General features: G+C 43.2%; 1 protein-coding gene across 1 annotated transcript; it reads right to left on the reverse strand.

Moving 5' to 3' along the window:
- Positions 1 to 240: 240 nt before the first annotated feature.
- On the reverse strand, positions 241 to 14,326 carry ANXA6 (annexin A6; the record flags this gene model as incomplete). Its single annotated transcript, XM_083458573.1, has 15 exons — positions 241 to 555; positions 1,988 to 2,067; positions 2,396 to 2,486; positions 3,362 to 3,475; positions 4,580 to 4,674; positions 5,871 to 5,952; positions 7,102 to 7,180; positions 8,314 to 8,372; positions 9,726 to 9,848; positions 10,759 to 10,817; positions 11,395 to 11,490; positions 12,350 to 12,443; positions 13,416 to 13,472; positions 13,554 to 13,633; positions 14,193 to 14,326. Coding segments are annotated over 15 exons (1,543 nt in total), but the record flags the coding sequence as incomplete, so codon positions are not given.
- Between the last annotated feature and the right edge of the window lie 114 nt (positions 14,327 to 14,440).

Consider the following 14,440-nt stretch of genomic DNA (forward strand, 5'->3'; position numbering starts at 1 on the left):
CAATGCTAACTGCATCGTTCCACATAAATTAGAACTTAGCTGGGGGCACATAAACTATGTGCATATAAAATGGATCACCTAATCACTTTTAATACAGCTGTCCTTATTATGGATTACAAAACTACAGTCATGGTGTGCAACAATACATGTAAACTCCCAAAACAGAAACCATCTCTTTACTGTATGTTAATTGAAAATATCTGGATGGTACAACTCTTTATTCTAGGACTTGCAACACTTGCAATATGATGGCATTTAAGAACACCAGAAAACTATTTGGGGGCGGGGAGTCTCTGGTATCTTATTTCCAATGTATCTGGAATCACAGAAACCACACGATTTCACATGGAGTGCGGCAGTTTGACAGAGGCAAAGATCAGGGAGTATCATTTCATCATTTTCAATTCCCAGCCTTGCAGGGGAAAGGCAGAAATAAATTAACCACCTTTGCATGTGTGGTTTTATTTCAAGAATATATATTTTAAAGTGTGCATTTCTCACCTGGGCATCCGCCTGAGCTTTGGCAAGGTCCTCTCCTCCTTCATCACGGGCCCCCTGTGTCCAAACATTGAAAGTAGTGAATAAAGGTGCAAAAAGCATCTGTAAAATGACTAGAAGCAAGTCTGACACCAGCAGGCAGCATCCTCAGGCAATTGGGGCTCCTGAGGATGCTCTGACTGGATGCTGTAACAATTGGGCCACAATGCACAGGAGCAGTGTTATGTCGCTCCGTGCCTTATGGACAACCACAACGGCATCTAGCTGATGCTGACAGAGCTGCTATCGCTATCACCACTGCCACCATCCATCTCTAGTATGCCCCATCCACCTACCACTCTTGTCCTGTGGAAATAACTAATGGCAGGAGGAAGATGGGTGCTGCCTACCATTCAAAACGTGGGGGTCTCACGGAGCGGACACTGGCATGCTGCTTTAATTTTAGACACAAGGCGACCGCAACATCATAGCTAGCAATTTGCAAACTGTGATGCATATTATAGTGGGGCAGGGGAAAAAATAACCTAGCTTTACAAAAAGGAGGTGGTGGTCCACAACAGTGCAGAGACAGGCAGAACAACGTAAAGCAGCCTTCAAATTCCAAGTAGGTTGCCAGGTTTTTCATTCAGTTGGATCTCCTGCGACTTTTAACGCATGCAGAACAGGCAGAAATCATCACCTGTTTCCCTATCATAGTTTTGGAAGGGACCCCCATTGCCTTCTGGTCAACCGTCCCCCGTACCATTAATAAAGCATCCCTGACAGCTTACACATTCAAAAATATGTAACAAAGGAGAGTTCGCCACCTTTCAAGGCAGCTTGAGCAGCTCACACAGTCAGAATTGCTCTTCCAGACCACCACCACCCCTTGCAATTTGAACCCAATGGTTCAGATCCTGTCCTCTGTAGTAACAGAAAACCAATTCACTAATAAATAATAATAATAATAATAATAATAATAATAATAATAATAATAATAATAATTTATAATAATAATCATTTATACCCCGCCCATCTGGCTGGGTTTCCCCAGCCACTCTGGGCGGCTTCCAACAAAATATTAAAATACAAAGGTCTGTTAAACATTAAAAGCTTCCCTAAACAGGGCTGTCTTCAGATGTCTTCTAAAAGTCTGGTAGTTGTTTTTCTCTTTGACATCTGGTGGGAGGGAGTTCCACAAGGTGGGTGCCACTACTGAGAAGGCCCTCTACCTGGTTCCCTGTAACTTGGCTTCTCGCAGCAAGGGAACAGCCAGAAGGCCCTCACCGCTGGACTTCAAGTGTCCCGGCAGAACTATGGGGGTGGAGACGCTCCTTTACTACATCAAAGAAGCAACTACCTGGCTGTCATATCACCCCTTAATCACCTCTTCTCCAGGCTAAGCACAGCCAACTCCTTCAACCACTTCTATCCACCTTTGTGTCAGGAAACAGCTCAGTGGTTTCTACTTGTCCTGCTATTTGGGAGGCATGCAGGAGAGAGTCCTTACCAGAGCCAGAGAGATGAGGATCCTTTTGAAATGCCCCGAAGTGTCAGAACTCAGTGCATCTTCCAAAGATTTGCTGTAGGCTGAAAAAAGAGTAGAGGAAGACATCATGATGGGGGTATTAGAAACATACGGCAGAGGACTGATCCTCATCCTACCTCCCACCTGAAGATTGATTTTGTGCATTTTGTCTTTCCTAATTGTGATCATTGCATACTCACATATTGGCATATGGATGCACAAAGGCCTCATCTTCACAGGAAACATGGGGGCAACTCTCTCTCTCCCTCTGTCTCCCTCCCTCCCTCCCCCCCCTCTCTCTCTCTCTCACACACACACACAGAGACACAGTGTGTGTTTATAAGTCCACCAATTCCTTAAAGAGGGGCCCTGCACCTCAGAGAACATTACCGTCTTTATATGCTGTGTTAATTGCTTGGATCTCCTGGTTGTTCCGAGTGGCCAAAATTTCAATGAGAACACTTTCATCAGTTCCAGCCCCCTGAAAGGATTATAAAGACAAATGACAGTTGTTAGAATATATTTCAGAGTATCTACAAGCAGGCCAACTATTTTATTTCATTTTACAGGGGGGGAAAGCACTGTCTAGAAGTGGCTACATTTCTGGATGCGAGTCATCTCACTGCTGGGGAATACCAGCCCTTGAGCTCACAGGGACCTCCAGAAACCCCCTGCAACTCCTCAATAAAAGGAGGGTGGCTCACAGCTTAGTCAGCTAGAACTGGAATCAGGAAACGCAGGTTATGCTAGGCCAGAAGAAATATCCCTAACGGTCTCACAAGGGCTGAAGAATCTCCTTGAGGGAAAAGCAGAGTAGGGGGTTCCCTACCTCCCTTTCTCCTCATGGAGACCTGAATCCTGGAACTAGCTTTTTTGCGAGGGGTGGGGGTGGATTCCATACTATTTGATAAGGGTGAGTACCAAAAGGGAATTCCCAGTTTTAGTTTTAGTTTCTAAAGACGGCATGGGGAATTGGCCTCGTTCTCTGGGGAGTCTTGCTACAAACCAGGGCTATGTGACTCTGAGCCTCTATGGTTTGTAGCCCCCAGGGCAACAAGTGGACTTCCAGTTTCCCCCTGTCAAACAAGCCTGCTTGTTCTGGATCTATACTGTAGACACACTTGGGACAGTTTCAACTTGGCCTGCTCCTTACACTTCATTATGTCCTTTGAGTACCAAAGCAAGGGAAAAGCTTCCTTTTCATCTCACTGACGCTTAAAAAGTATCAGGTGAGTTTCCATTCACAGAACCTAAATCAGAATGAGAGGGGCCTTCCATGCACCCAGGGCCTGCTGTTATATAACATTAAGCAATAAAGTCATATTTGGGTATATATATCTTACAAAGCTACAATACCTCCATAGCTTTCTTCAGTTGCTTAGCATCATACTGCGCTGGTGTCATCATTAGTCCAAGAATAACCTTCGCCAAGGGCCCCGATATTTCAGATTTCAGGTCAGCTATCAGGTCCTGTCATGGGAAACACAGATCTGAAACCCTGAAGGACTGCTGCCCATCAGGCAGGCAATACTGAGCAAATGGATCAGTAGTTTTGATTTAACATTCACCCATGACAATGGGAAAGGAGAATGGGTTTAACCCCTCTCTCCCTGCATTGTTTTCCTAAGCTAATAGTCTAAATTATCCTACATAGACACATAATTCTATGCTTTGCTCTACACAGGGCAAAGAGAAGGTTCAGAGGGATTTTCACTGGGAAAACAGCAAAGGCTAGAAAGGATAAAAACCCTCCACCCTCTTCAAGTACTTTGTCCTTGATCCACAACCCCATAAACACACATACAGTTATTCTATCCATTGCTTTTTCTTTTTTAAACAAGCAAACATTGGAATTCAGTTCCTAGATTTTCTACCATCTTGTCTAGTTACAAGTAATTAAAACAGCTGCTTGGGGTGGGGCTTTTGACTTAAAAGTGGAATATAAGCAAGCAACAGAAAGATGATGGGTGATATTGAACTAAGTTTTAGTCAGAGCAGACCTGCTGAAATTAACATGACCATGTTAGGTCCATTAATTCCAATGAGTTTACTCTGCATAAAACTTAGCTAAATACCACTCAATCCATTTTTGTGACGTGCTTTAATTTGCTGGAATCCTATGGAAGAAGGGTGGTTCAGAAATAAAATAACGGGTGAGATTCACCTAACTAATCCTATTAATGGAAACTTTCTGAAAGGACTTCTGCTTGTGCAACAGGCTTTCCCTCCTCTCTTTTCCCCACATGTCCCCCTCAGTTGGTTCTTTGGTGGGTCAGAAGAACCCCTAGAACAGCACAAGGGTGAAGAGAGGGGAATCATTTCATCTGGCAAGCCAATATGCATGTGTAGATACAATGATTAGGGGAGTTGAATTTCTTCCATAGATGATAATAATAATAATAATAATAATAATAATGCCAAATTCCTGCTTTTAAAAGGGGATTTATTTATTTTTTAATGACACATCTATGGACTTTGGAGGAAACAGCAGCAGATGAAAGTACAAATAAATGGTGGTGGTGGAAAGACATACTGGGAAGAACAATAGAAAAATAGAGATAATGCTCTAATTACCCGGCCATAATGAGACTTGTATGCTTGTATGATTTCTTGCCTCTGGGTGTTACTCCGCTGTGTGACAACCTCAATGATAGCATCTTCATCAGTGCCTGAAACCCCACGTAAATAAACTATGAGTCATCCGGTTTTTGACAACTCATGAGACTTGACTCTGTTCAGAAATAGTAATTATACTTGACTCCTACATTTTATCCTGGGGAGCTATCAACTGACACAGTCCCACAGATACCAATCAAGGGGAGGGAAACTGTTCAAATGAGCATAACACCAAGTTGAGATTTTGATATTCATTCACTGGCAACAGCAAACATCTTTTCGGGGGGGGGGGGGGAGAGAACAGGCTAATATTTTCCAGCTTTCTACAAATATGTGAATTTGCTTGTACCATTCCCTCTGCCATTTTGCAAATTGTAAAAATTTGGATGCCCAAATGACCCTGCACAACAAACCAAAGGAACTATAGGCAGTAAACTTGGGTCTCACTCTGTTTAGGCTGAACCAAGATACACAAGAGCACACAGGAGATTTCTTCTTAACAGCCCTTACACTACATCTTGTAGATGTAGTGGCTCCTAGATACCATGTGGAGGATGCTTAAAGTAAATTGCCTCCAATGGTGGACGACTCCATGCTGCAGGGGGCATTATTTTCTTTTCCAAATAAAAAATAGACCACACAGCCAAAATTAAGGGATGCCATAGAACATCAAGACCATTCCTTGTAACTGTCTAAGAGAGGGGTTGGTTACCAAATACATAAGAAAGGCCATACATATATATATATATGTATCTCTCACCAGAGAATTGATCCATCGAACTATAACAGGAATCATTGAAATGATAACACAATCCACTAGATATTTCATTTCATCACAGAGCAATGAGCGAAAGGAGGTAAGAAGTCTCCTCCCCAGTCTTGAAGGGAGCTGCTCTGGAGACGTATCTTGTAGAACAGCCTTTCCCAACTTGGTGCCTTTCAGAGGTTTCGTACTATAATGCCTATCATCCCTCTTGACAATGTTGGCTTGGACTGCTGGGAGTTGTAGTCCAACAACATCCGGAGGGTACTTTGTTGGAGAAGGCCGGTGTTTAAAAAAGTGCTTAAAACACATTTAAAAAGTGTTTCAGGTAGGACATTTCTCAATGAAGAAATCTGGACTTTTAAGACCCTCTGAATTTCCCCCCATCCTGCAAGCCTATATATTTTGCACAGGATACAGGATACAGGAGACTGATTTTCTTCACAGTGCATGAGTGGCAAAACTCCTTTGCAAAGCCTTACATACCAAAACCTTTCATGGCTTTCCTTAGTACTTTTGCATCACCATCAGCATTGAAATCTGCAGCTGGATAAATGGTTCCTTTCAGCTACAGAAAAACAGAAACAGAAGTTTTGATTAAAACCATGCCTACTGAAGGGAAAGGGGGAACCAGCAGAAAGTTAAGGGCAAAGCAGCCATCAGGGATAGCGCAAGCTGGGAAGTTAACAATCCTCTTGTTTATTAAAAGAAAAATAGCCAAGTCAGGGGGAAAGCGTCAAAGTAATGGCAGAAAAGAATCTCCTAATAAGGGCTATTGCTTTCCAGAGAAAGAAAGTGTGAAAAATAATAAAAAAGAAAAGAGACAGCATCTAGACACTGTTCATCCCCATGCATTTTCCAAAGTTAGGGGGTGGGAGAGGATGTCCTCATTCAGGTCCCCATCTCCTAGTAGGACAGCCTGGTGGCTTTTCTATGAACTGAGAACATGGTTCCCTCTTTCACATGCAGGGGAAGTAAGTTGAGTTCATACAGTCTGTTCCAGTTATGGCAATTGCTACAGGTTATCACTACCTCTTGCTTCCTGGCATTAAGCAACTGTATACCATGAGGGGAAAATAATCTGCGATGGCTACAGGGTTAGTTAATAAAGTGATATCTGTAACTATCACATGAAACATGTGATGTGCGAATTCACCCTTTGAAAGAGATCAGTAGGTAACTCAGTATCTTGAATACTCCACAAAAAAGCAGTGTCTGCTTATAGCCAGATGTTGTTAAGAGGCACAGTGGATTGATTCCTTCAAGTTCAGCTCCATTAGCTTAAGGTAGTTGCAAGGATGCATAAGGGATGTTTCTACTACCTTTTTTAGCATTGTACTTGCAGTCCTGAGACGGTACTGATGCAGCGTCAGGGTAATGCTACAGTGGGCACCTAACACAAAGCAACCTCATCAGGCTGTTCCCCCCCCCCCCTTAATCATACCAGTATATTAGTAGAGAGCTATTTCATGCCAGAATCTCAAGGGAGTCAATTCATAGACATTCACAAGATCAGGAGTAAGGAGGAAGGTTACCATGAAGCCATATCTGTTAAAAATGCATGTTTTAAGGAGGTGTTTGGTTATAGTGGTAGCGCACTGAACAGGAAGGTTAACCAAGAGGCCTAGCAGAAAGGAGTCAGCAGCACGCAGAGTGAAGCAGCTGTGGTTTCGAGCCAGCAAAGGGCAGGCAGAAAAGGGGAGGAGCGGGTTCTGACCTCTATTTTGGCCCTTGCACTAAGCTCCCACATCTGATACGCCACCTGTGCAGCCTCAGGGAAGAACTCACCTGCAGCACTGAAAAGGGAGGGGATAGGACACAAGGTCTATGAACTTCATGGAGACACATGAACATACTATGTAGGCCTTGAATTAGTCAGCTGGTGCCATTCTCACCCACTCACCCCACTGGGACGGAAGAAAAGGCGTGGTTACACTACTTCTTTGCATTTTAAATAGAATGCCCTGGCAATACCCAATTGCGTCCATTGCCATATCCCTACGCAGGATGGTACCAGCTTTATTGTGGTGCTGGGCCACTAGTGTGGGAACATCAGGAAGAACTTTCGGATAGTAAGAGCTGTTGACGGTGGCACAGACTCCCAAGAGAGGTGGTGGACTCTCCTTCCTCAAAAGTTTTTAGGCAGAGGTTGGATGGCCACCTGGCTTATGGGATTTAGTTGAGATTCCTGCATTGCAGGGGGTTGGACTAGATGACCCCCAAGGTTCCTTCCAACTCTACAATTCCATGATTCTATGGATGAAGGAGGGGCACATTCAACAATGACCATCAGTACACTTTGACCAGGAAGAAAAGGAAAGTATGATCCTCAGGGATCTGCTGAAGTTGCTTATCCCAGGTACAGACTCTCATAGGTTTAACAAAACGAGATTGAAAAACCCTTGGGAGCCCTGCTGTATGACAAACTTAGTGTAGGATCAAAAGGTTCTTTCCTATCCCAGTTTGAAAATATGCCTTTCAACCTTGTCAGAAGGTCAGTGTCAAATAAATATATATACCTTCTCTCCCTAAGTTTTTTCTTAAAGAGCTTTACTTGTATTCAAAGGAATCTGCATGGTGCATTGACAGCAGTCTGGTTTTCAACTTTTTAAAATGCTTCCAGCTAAGAAAGACATGTCCCCCCCCCAAAAATTAAAGATTAAATTATTCCAGTGTCCTATACATTTTTTAAGTAATACATGAGTAGTATTTTCAAAAAACAGAACCTGAGCATCTTTGCCACTGTCTTTGCAGGTCTGTAGTGTAAACATAAAGTTTAGCAGTATGACAAACTAGGGTGGATTTCCAAGACTATTGTTTTAACTTATCAGGGACTGGTAACCCATTCAGACAGTAAAACAGCTACTGACTAGCCTTGTTAAGAGAAATAAAAGTCACAGAGCAATGTTTAACTAGTAGTAGAGCTTACTCATCATCTCCCCCACACAGCTTCAGAAGTGCTTTTTTGTATTCACCAGATGTGTCACTCTGCAAAGGCAATGAAAGATGGTTGGTTTGAAATGCACATACACACAAGCACTCAAAGTATCAACTGTTATGGACAAGCCATCCACAAGACAAAAAATCCCCAGTTAAGGTGGCCTAAAGTGTTTGGTACCCATACCCACAGCAGAGAGCATGAGATTCAAAACTGCAGCTTAAAACAGAGGGTTATGGGAACTCTTTGTTCTGTCCCCAGAAGCAAATACGTTACAACATGCAGAGCAAAGGCCAACTAGATGCCTGTGGGAAGCCTGGAAACAGGACCCAAGTTTTCTTCCATCTCAGTGTTTCTTGAATTAGAATTTTGTTTAGAAAATGAAAGAAAAACTCCAAATCCTTTAGTCGAGTCGCATGAGGTGGATTCTTATAGAAAAGGGCAAATGAACGCCAAAAACACCAAATAGGGTTCTCAGAAAGTAAAGGTTAGTTCAAGCCAGTGGCGTAGCGTGGGGGCTGCAGGGGGGCCGCACCGGGCGCAACATCTGGGGGGGGGGCGCTCGCACTCGCAGCTCTCTGCTCCTACATGGCTCACTCACTCTCTCTCACTGCAGTGCTGGCTGTGCGAATCCGATCTGAGCCGACCGGTCGCCGCCCACTGTGGAGGGGAGGGTGCCAGGCGTGTGGTGCGGTGCGGAGAGAGAGCAAGGGACTATCTGGGGGAGGGACAGTGCAGCGGGGGGGGGGGCGGCGCAAATTACTTGCCTTGCCCCGGGTGCTGACAACCCACGCTACGCCACTGGCTCAAGCAACTCTCTAAGTTGGGCAGGAGGCAGTTCTTCATCTACTGGCAGATTGCTAAGTGATTTGCAGTAGATTGGCAAGTGTTTCTCACTCCCAAAATTTGTTAACAACCCCCAATTTTTTTAAGGTCTACTGAAACGAAGCTTGGGGGGAAACTAGGAATGAACTTTTGTGTGAATGATTACAAGGTCAGCCCTAGTACAGAAAACAAATTCCTGCCTTGATCATGCACTTACATTGAGGCACCCTGCTCCTGAATTTTATTTTATTTACTGTTACATTTATATCCCACCTTTTCTCCAGGGAGTTCTTGCCCTTTTCTCAGAGTTTTCATTCCACCCTCCCTTCTATTTCTACACCTGACTCCACTGGTGAGTCTCAAGATTCCAGTGAAAAAACCACAAAGCAGATCCGACAATTCTGAAGTCTGTCCCTACATGCTCCAAGGCTATCCAAGCCTTTCTATGGTGATTATCTTTCCAAAGCATAATGTGAGGTATGAGAGATGGAGCAGGGAAATTCCGTTATGGAGCAGAAGGAAGGATTTCCCCCTCCCCTCATTTCTCCATTGTAGACCAGCTGCAAACCGGTATTTACCTCAATCATGTGATGCAGTGACTTCTCGTATTTAGTCCGGAATATCTCCCGGATGTCCAACATGTCAATCTCACTGCGTGACACCATGATCCGAATCAATGTGTTGTCCCTCGTTCCTAAGCCCTGAAACAGATCAACAAGGGTCACACAAAATATCCCAAAGTAGAGGTGGGTGGAAATCAGGGTTTGCTTAAAAACATTAATGAACGCAAGCACTGTTCCACATCTTTTGCTTATATGTCTGATGTACATACCCTGGGCTCTTTTTTGAGGAATGTGATCCAATGAATGAATGTGCTTTGAACAAAGCCCAAATGCGGAGGCCTAAGCACTTTGAAGGTACTTGGACCTCTTTTGGGTCAAGCTGCATCTTCCCTGAAGTGGAGCTGTCATACAGTTCTGGACCCTTTGGACTTTGATGGCTGCCCTTTGACAGCCTGAGAACAATCCCTGGTAATGCTGACAATGAAGGTGGGTATCAGAACAGCTGTTGCTCAAATGGCCCATGGTGGGGAGTGAGCTTTCTCTCTCCCAGCCATTTTGCAGGAAGTGGGTTGATTCTACCCCCTATGCCTCTATAAGGGTTTTACACAGAATACTAAGAAAGCCTGTATCACCAAAAAGCGTTCCCCACTATCAAGGACACTGGAGATGAAAAGCTAATTCCAGAAATGCTGTATGTTTGTAGTGAAAGCTCTCTGAAATCCATATTACTCAAATATCATTAGAGTAATGGGGAAATTGGGGGGGGGGGGGACTACTGTCAATGGATAGTTATCTCCAGAAGCTAAATGCAAGTTAGATAGGTGGGAATTTAAGCCAGGACCAAAGTGGCAGAAAAAGGACTAAACCCTTGCCCTCCATAGTCTCAATACTGACAAGCTGTTTTTAGAACAAAAACAACAAGACCAGTTAAATGTAGTAATATATTTAGCACAACATCTATAACATGTACAGTGCAACATGTAGATGATCACAAAGCATTCAAGAGGGGGAGAAATCCACTGTCCAAGACTCCTGGAATGCCTCTCACCTTCATGGCTTTGAAGAGCCTGTCTGCAAAATAGTCTGCTGTACTCCGGATATTCTTCACTGTGGAAAGAAGAATCAGGAGAGAGTGTTAACTAGAGGCTCATGCTCCCTGCCTGTTGCCTAGCAAAATGCAATCGCTTCCTTATCCCTTCAAAACCTGGGCTGAGACACAAAAGTAAAAATGCTTTGGAATCTTCAGAGAACACAAATGAGACCTGTAAGAAAATTATGCTGTATGGATTGCTCCTGTTCCAGGTTCCAGCGAGTCAGCCAGACCCTCCTACTGGAAACTCCATTCCATCCCTACCTCTAGTTCTCTGTTCTGCTCCCCAACACTCTTTACCATTCCATGCTGACAAGATCAGTTCTGCCTCTCATCCTTCCAGAACACCTTAGATGCTGAAAAGTCCCATCCCTTAAATCAAGTCATGTGCCTAATCCAGAGCTGAAGTTCAGAGCTAAATAAAATTTAGGAGTCTGCCTTTTGTTAAAGCACACCCAACATCAACTGGGTTAGCAAAGACCTTGACATCTTTAATTTTGAATTGACCCACAGGTTTAGGCTGAAAGGGTCTGACCTTTGAAGTCACTTCTAGTCTGCCACACCACTTCAAATAACAAGATCTGACCCACTTACCTACAGCTAGCATCAGTTTTTCAAAGTCTCCAGACAGCTCTCCCCGGATGCTCACTTCAATGGGCTTGCCAGAGATCTTCAGATACTCATCAAAGACTGAAAAGGAAGCATAGGAGAGGCACAGTCTCACACACACGGGAGTTGTAATATGTTGCCCTTTAACATATTTTCTCCCCCAACAAGCCAGGATCAACAGCCAGCCTTAAAACAAGGTTTGTTGTTTGTTTACAAATCCTGGTTTGTTAGGCAGAAACAAGCTACAAATACAGGTTCAGATGTAACTCTTAAGCTCTTTTCCTGATTTGTTTACCCACTTGCATGAAGAGGGAACTGACTCCATAAGCACATTATGGTTCATTAAGTCAAGGTTCCTGTCTTATTGTTACCTGCAAAGACTTAGGGGTCACACTATTGAGTTTTCTGCTCAGCACTGAATTCTCCCTTAATCAAATAATTCATCCAACAGAAAAAAGTGTTCTTAGGAGCCAAGGTAGCATTATAACCAAATTGCAAATAAATACTCTGGCAGAACACCTATAAGGCCTCATCAGTTATATAATTCAGCCACTAGAGGGCAAGTTTATAGACTCCTGTCCATCGTAACTAAGGGCTCATTCAGACTTGCCCTTGCCCCGCCATTCCCCAATCTGCGGAAAACCACTCTTTAACTCTCAGTCAGAGCAAATGTCAATCGGGTTTTCTCCAGATTGATGTCTGTGAAAGTTTATCACTAAAGATAGGGTTTTCCCAGGGAAAGTGGAGGGGCAAGGGCAAAACTGCTCAGACTCGTGCCTAGAAAGCGTGAGACAAGTGGAAAACCACTTGGACCTGGGCACAGGACATGCAAAAGTGTGGCTGGGTCTTAACTGGTATGCACTCTGCGAAGAAATGTGATGTTTGGCTAAAAAGAAGTGTAAGATATTGTTTGTAACCTAGTATTTGAATGCAAGCTCACCCAGCCGAAGATGTTGCTTGCTTCGGCTTCCAAGAATGTAAATGAATTCGGCTTCATCTGTGCCCCATTTTGCTTCCCCAGCATCCAACAGATTCTTTTAGAAAGCACAAACACAACAGCAGCAGCTTAAAAACAGGGATCACCATGAAGAGGCAAGTATAAAGAAGTCCAGTTAACTTTGAAACTCTACAGGAATTTGTCTTAGAATAATGATGCATGCAACTCAAGAGGAAACTATTGGTGAATTCTCAAAAACAGTAAGCAAAATCTATCAGACTTATGCAATCAGCAAACCAAGTAATAATAGGATATCATCACTGGGTCTTACTTTCAACTAGATGCACTAGGACATACTGGGAAGCTATTCAGTCTTTAACAAAACAAAAATGAAATTGTATTATTTACTACTAAAGACTTGAGAAATATGTTCAGCAGGAGATTGCAATCTTAGTTCTGATCACATAACTTACAATACTTGCAAGGAAACTACCACTCTACGGTTCAAGTTGCTGGGGATATTTAGCTTTTATATAAAAGTACCATAAACACCAGTAATTTCTGAACAGGAGCTTTCATAATACCTACATCCCAACAAGTATGTGCAGAAGTCTTACAAAGTATTTGAAAGCAGAGCTGACTGCTTTCAGTGGTTCAACAGTTTGATTTCAATAGATGCAGTATTTTAGAACCAGAGATTCTACTTTGGATTCATAAACAAGACATCAATCCAGGAAATGATGAGTTCTCCAATTGGCTCAGAAAAGCATGAAATCCTTGACTGCAGATACCAGATAGGTGGATAAAATGCACTGTTCAGATCTGAACCTCTCATGCTAGGAGATGTCATCACAGGGGTGTCTATTTTTAGGTCTATATAACTGATGCATTGGGTGTGTGCATGCAGAGAGAACTCATTTCAAAACCTGCAAGAATCACCTGGGCAATATATTGGCCAGATTTTCAAGGATACCTATTTCCCCTAAATCTAGATTTGTACCCAGATGAAGCAAAGTTCATTCTTTGGATCTTCATTAATTGGGCAAGTTTTCATGTAAATTGCACCAACCTGGGCATCTTGCTGCACTAAGTCTTCACTTACAACATCATCTTCTTCTCGGGTGCCCTGTAGAAAGGACAAGGAATTGAACCCATTAGTACTGCAAAACATCTGAAGGGACAATACTGAGTGCAGGGGCCAACATACCTGAAGGAGGACGATAAGCATCTTCTTGAAGTGTCCCGAGGTGTCTGCTACAACATCTTCCTCCAGGTCCCTCTCATATGCTATGGGAATGTTTAAAAAAGAGAGAGATGAGTTATCAAAACCCATGGCAGAAAGGCATTCATTAGCAGCAGGACTAGAGCGGGGGAAAGGGGGTCAAAAAATAAGGGTCTGGAGAAGTGGGATATATTGAGGAGAATAAAGCAAGGCAATGGAAGTTGGATGCAGGGTTGAAATGAGACTCCTATGTTCATGTGGCTGGGAGTTTGAGCACTTACATTTTTAACTCTATTGGAATTTTTAAAACAAAATTATCCTAAGTTGTAAGGAGACTTAGGGCAGAAGAGATAAGTAGGTAAGCAGCCCAAAGCAGGACTTGCCCAAAGCAAATTGTTTATAAAAGGTATAAATCTTTACAAACAAACAAAGATGGAGGAAGAAACTCATTTTATTTTATGTGCCAATTATATGATACATTCACAATCCTATTCATGCTTGCTCAGAAGCAAGTCCCACTGTGTTCAATAGTTTACTCTCTGCTTCATCATGGATATCTTTAATATTAGCTGGAGTCTGCTCAAAATCCAGGGAAGTGTCACAGCCCCTGCCCTCTATACTCACCATCCTTGTAGGCCTCCACTAGAGCACGTATCTGCTGATTGGTCCTAGAAGCCAGGATCTCAATGAGGCACTTCTCATCAGTCCCAATACCCTGAGAGTAAGGAAAACAAGTCAGCCGTATGAAATACAGCACACTGCAACCCAAGAAAATGAAATAACCCAAATAACCATCTCTGCAGATCAGTATGAGCTGAATGTACTCACCAATGGAAAAATGATATTGAAAGGCACAGTGAAAAGAAGGCCAC

Source organism: Podarcis tiliguerta (genome assembly GCF_965153285.1).
Source record: "Podarcis tiliguerta genome assembly, contig: HAP1_SCAFFOLD_291, whole genome shotgun sequence".
Taxonomy (NCBI): Eukaryota; Metazoa; Chordata; class Lepidosauria; order Squamata; family Lacertidae; genus Podarcis; species Podarcis tiliguerta.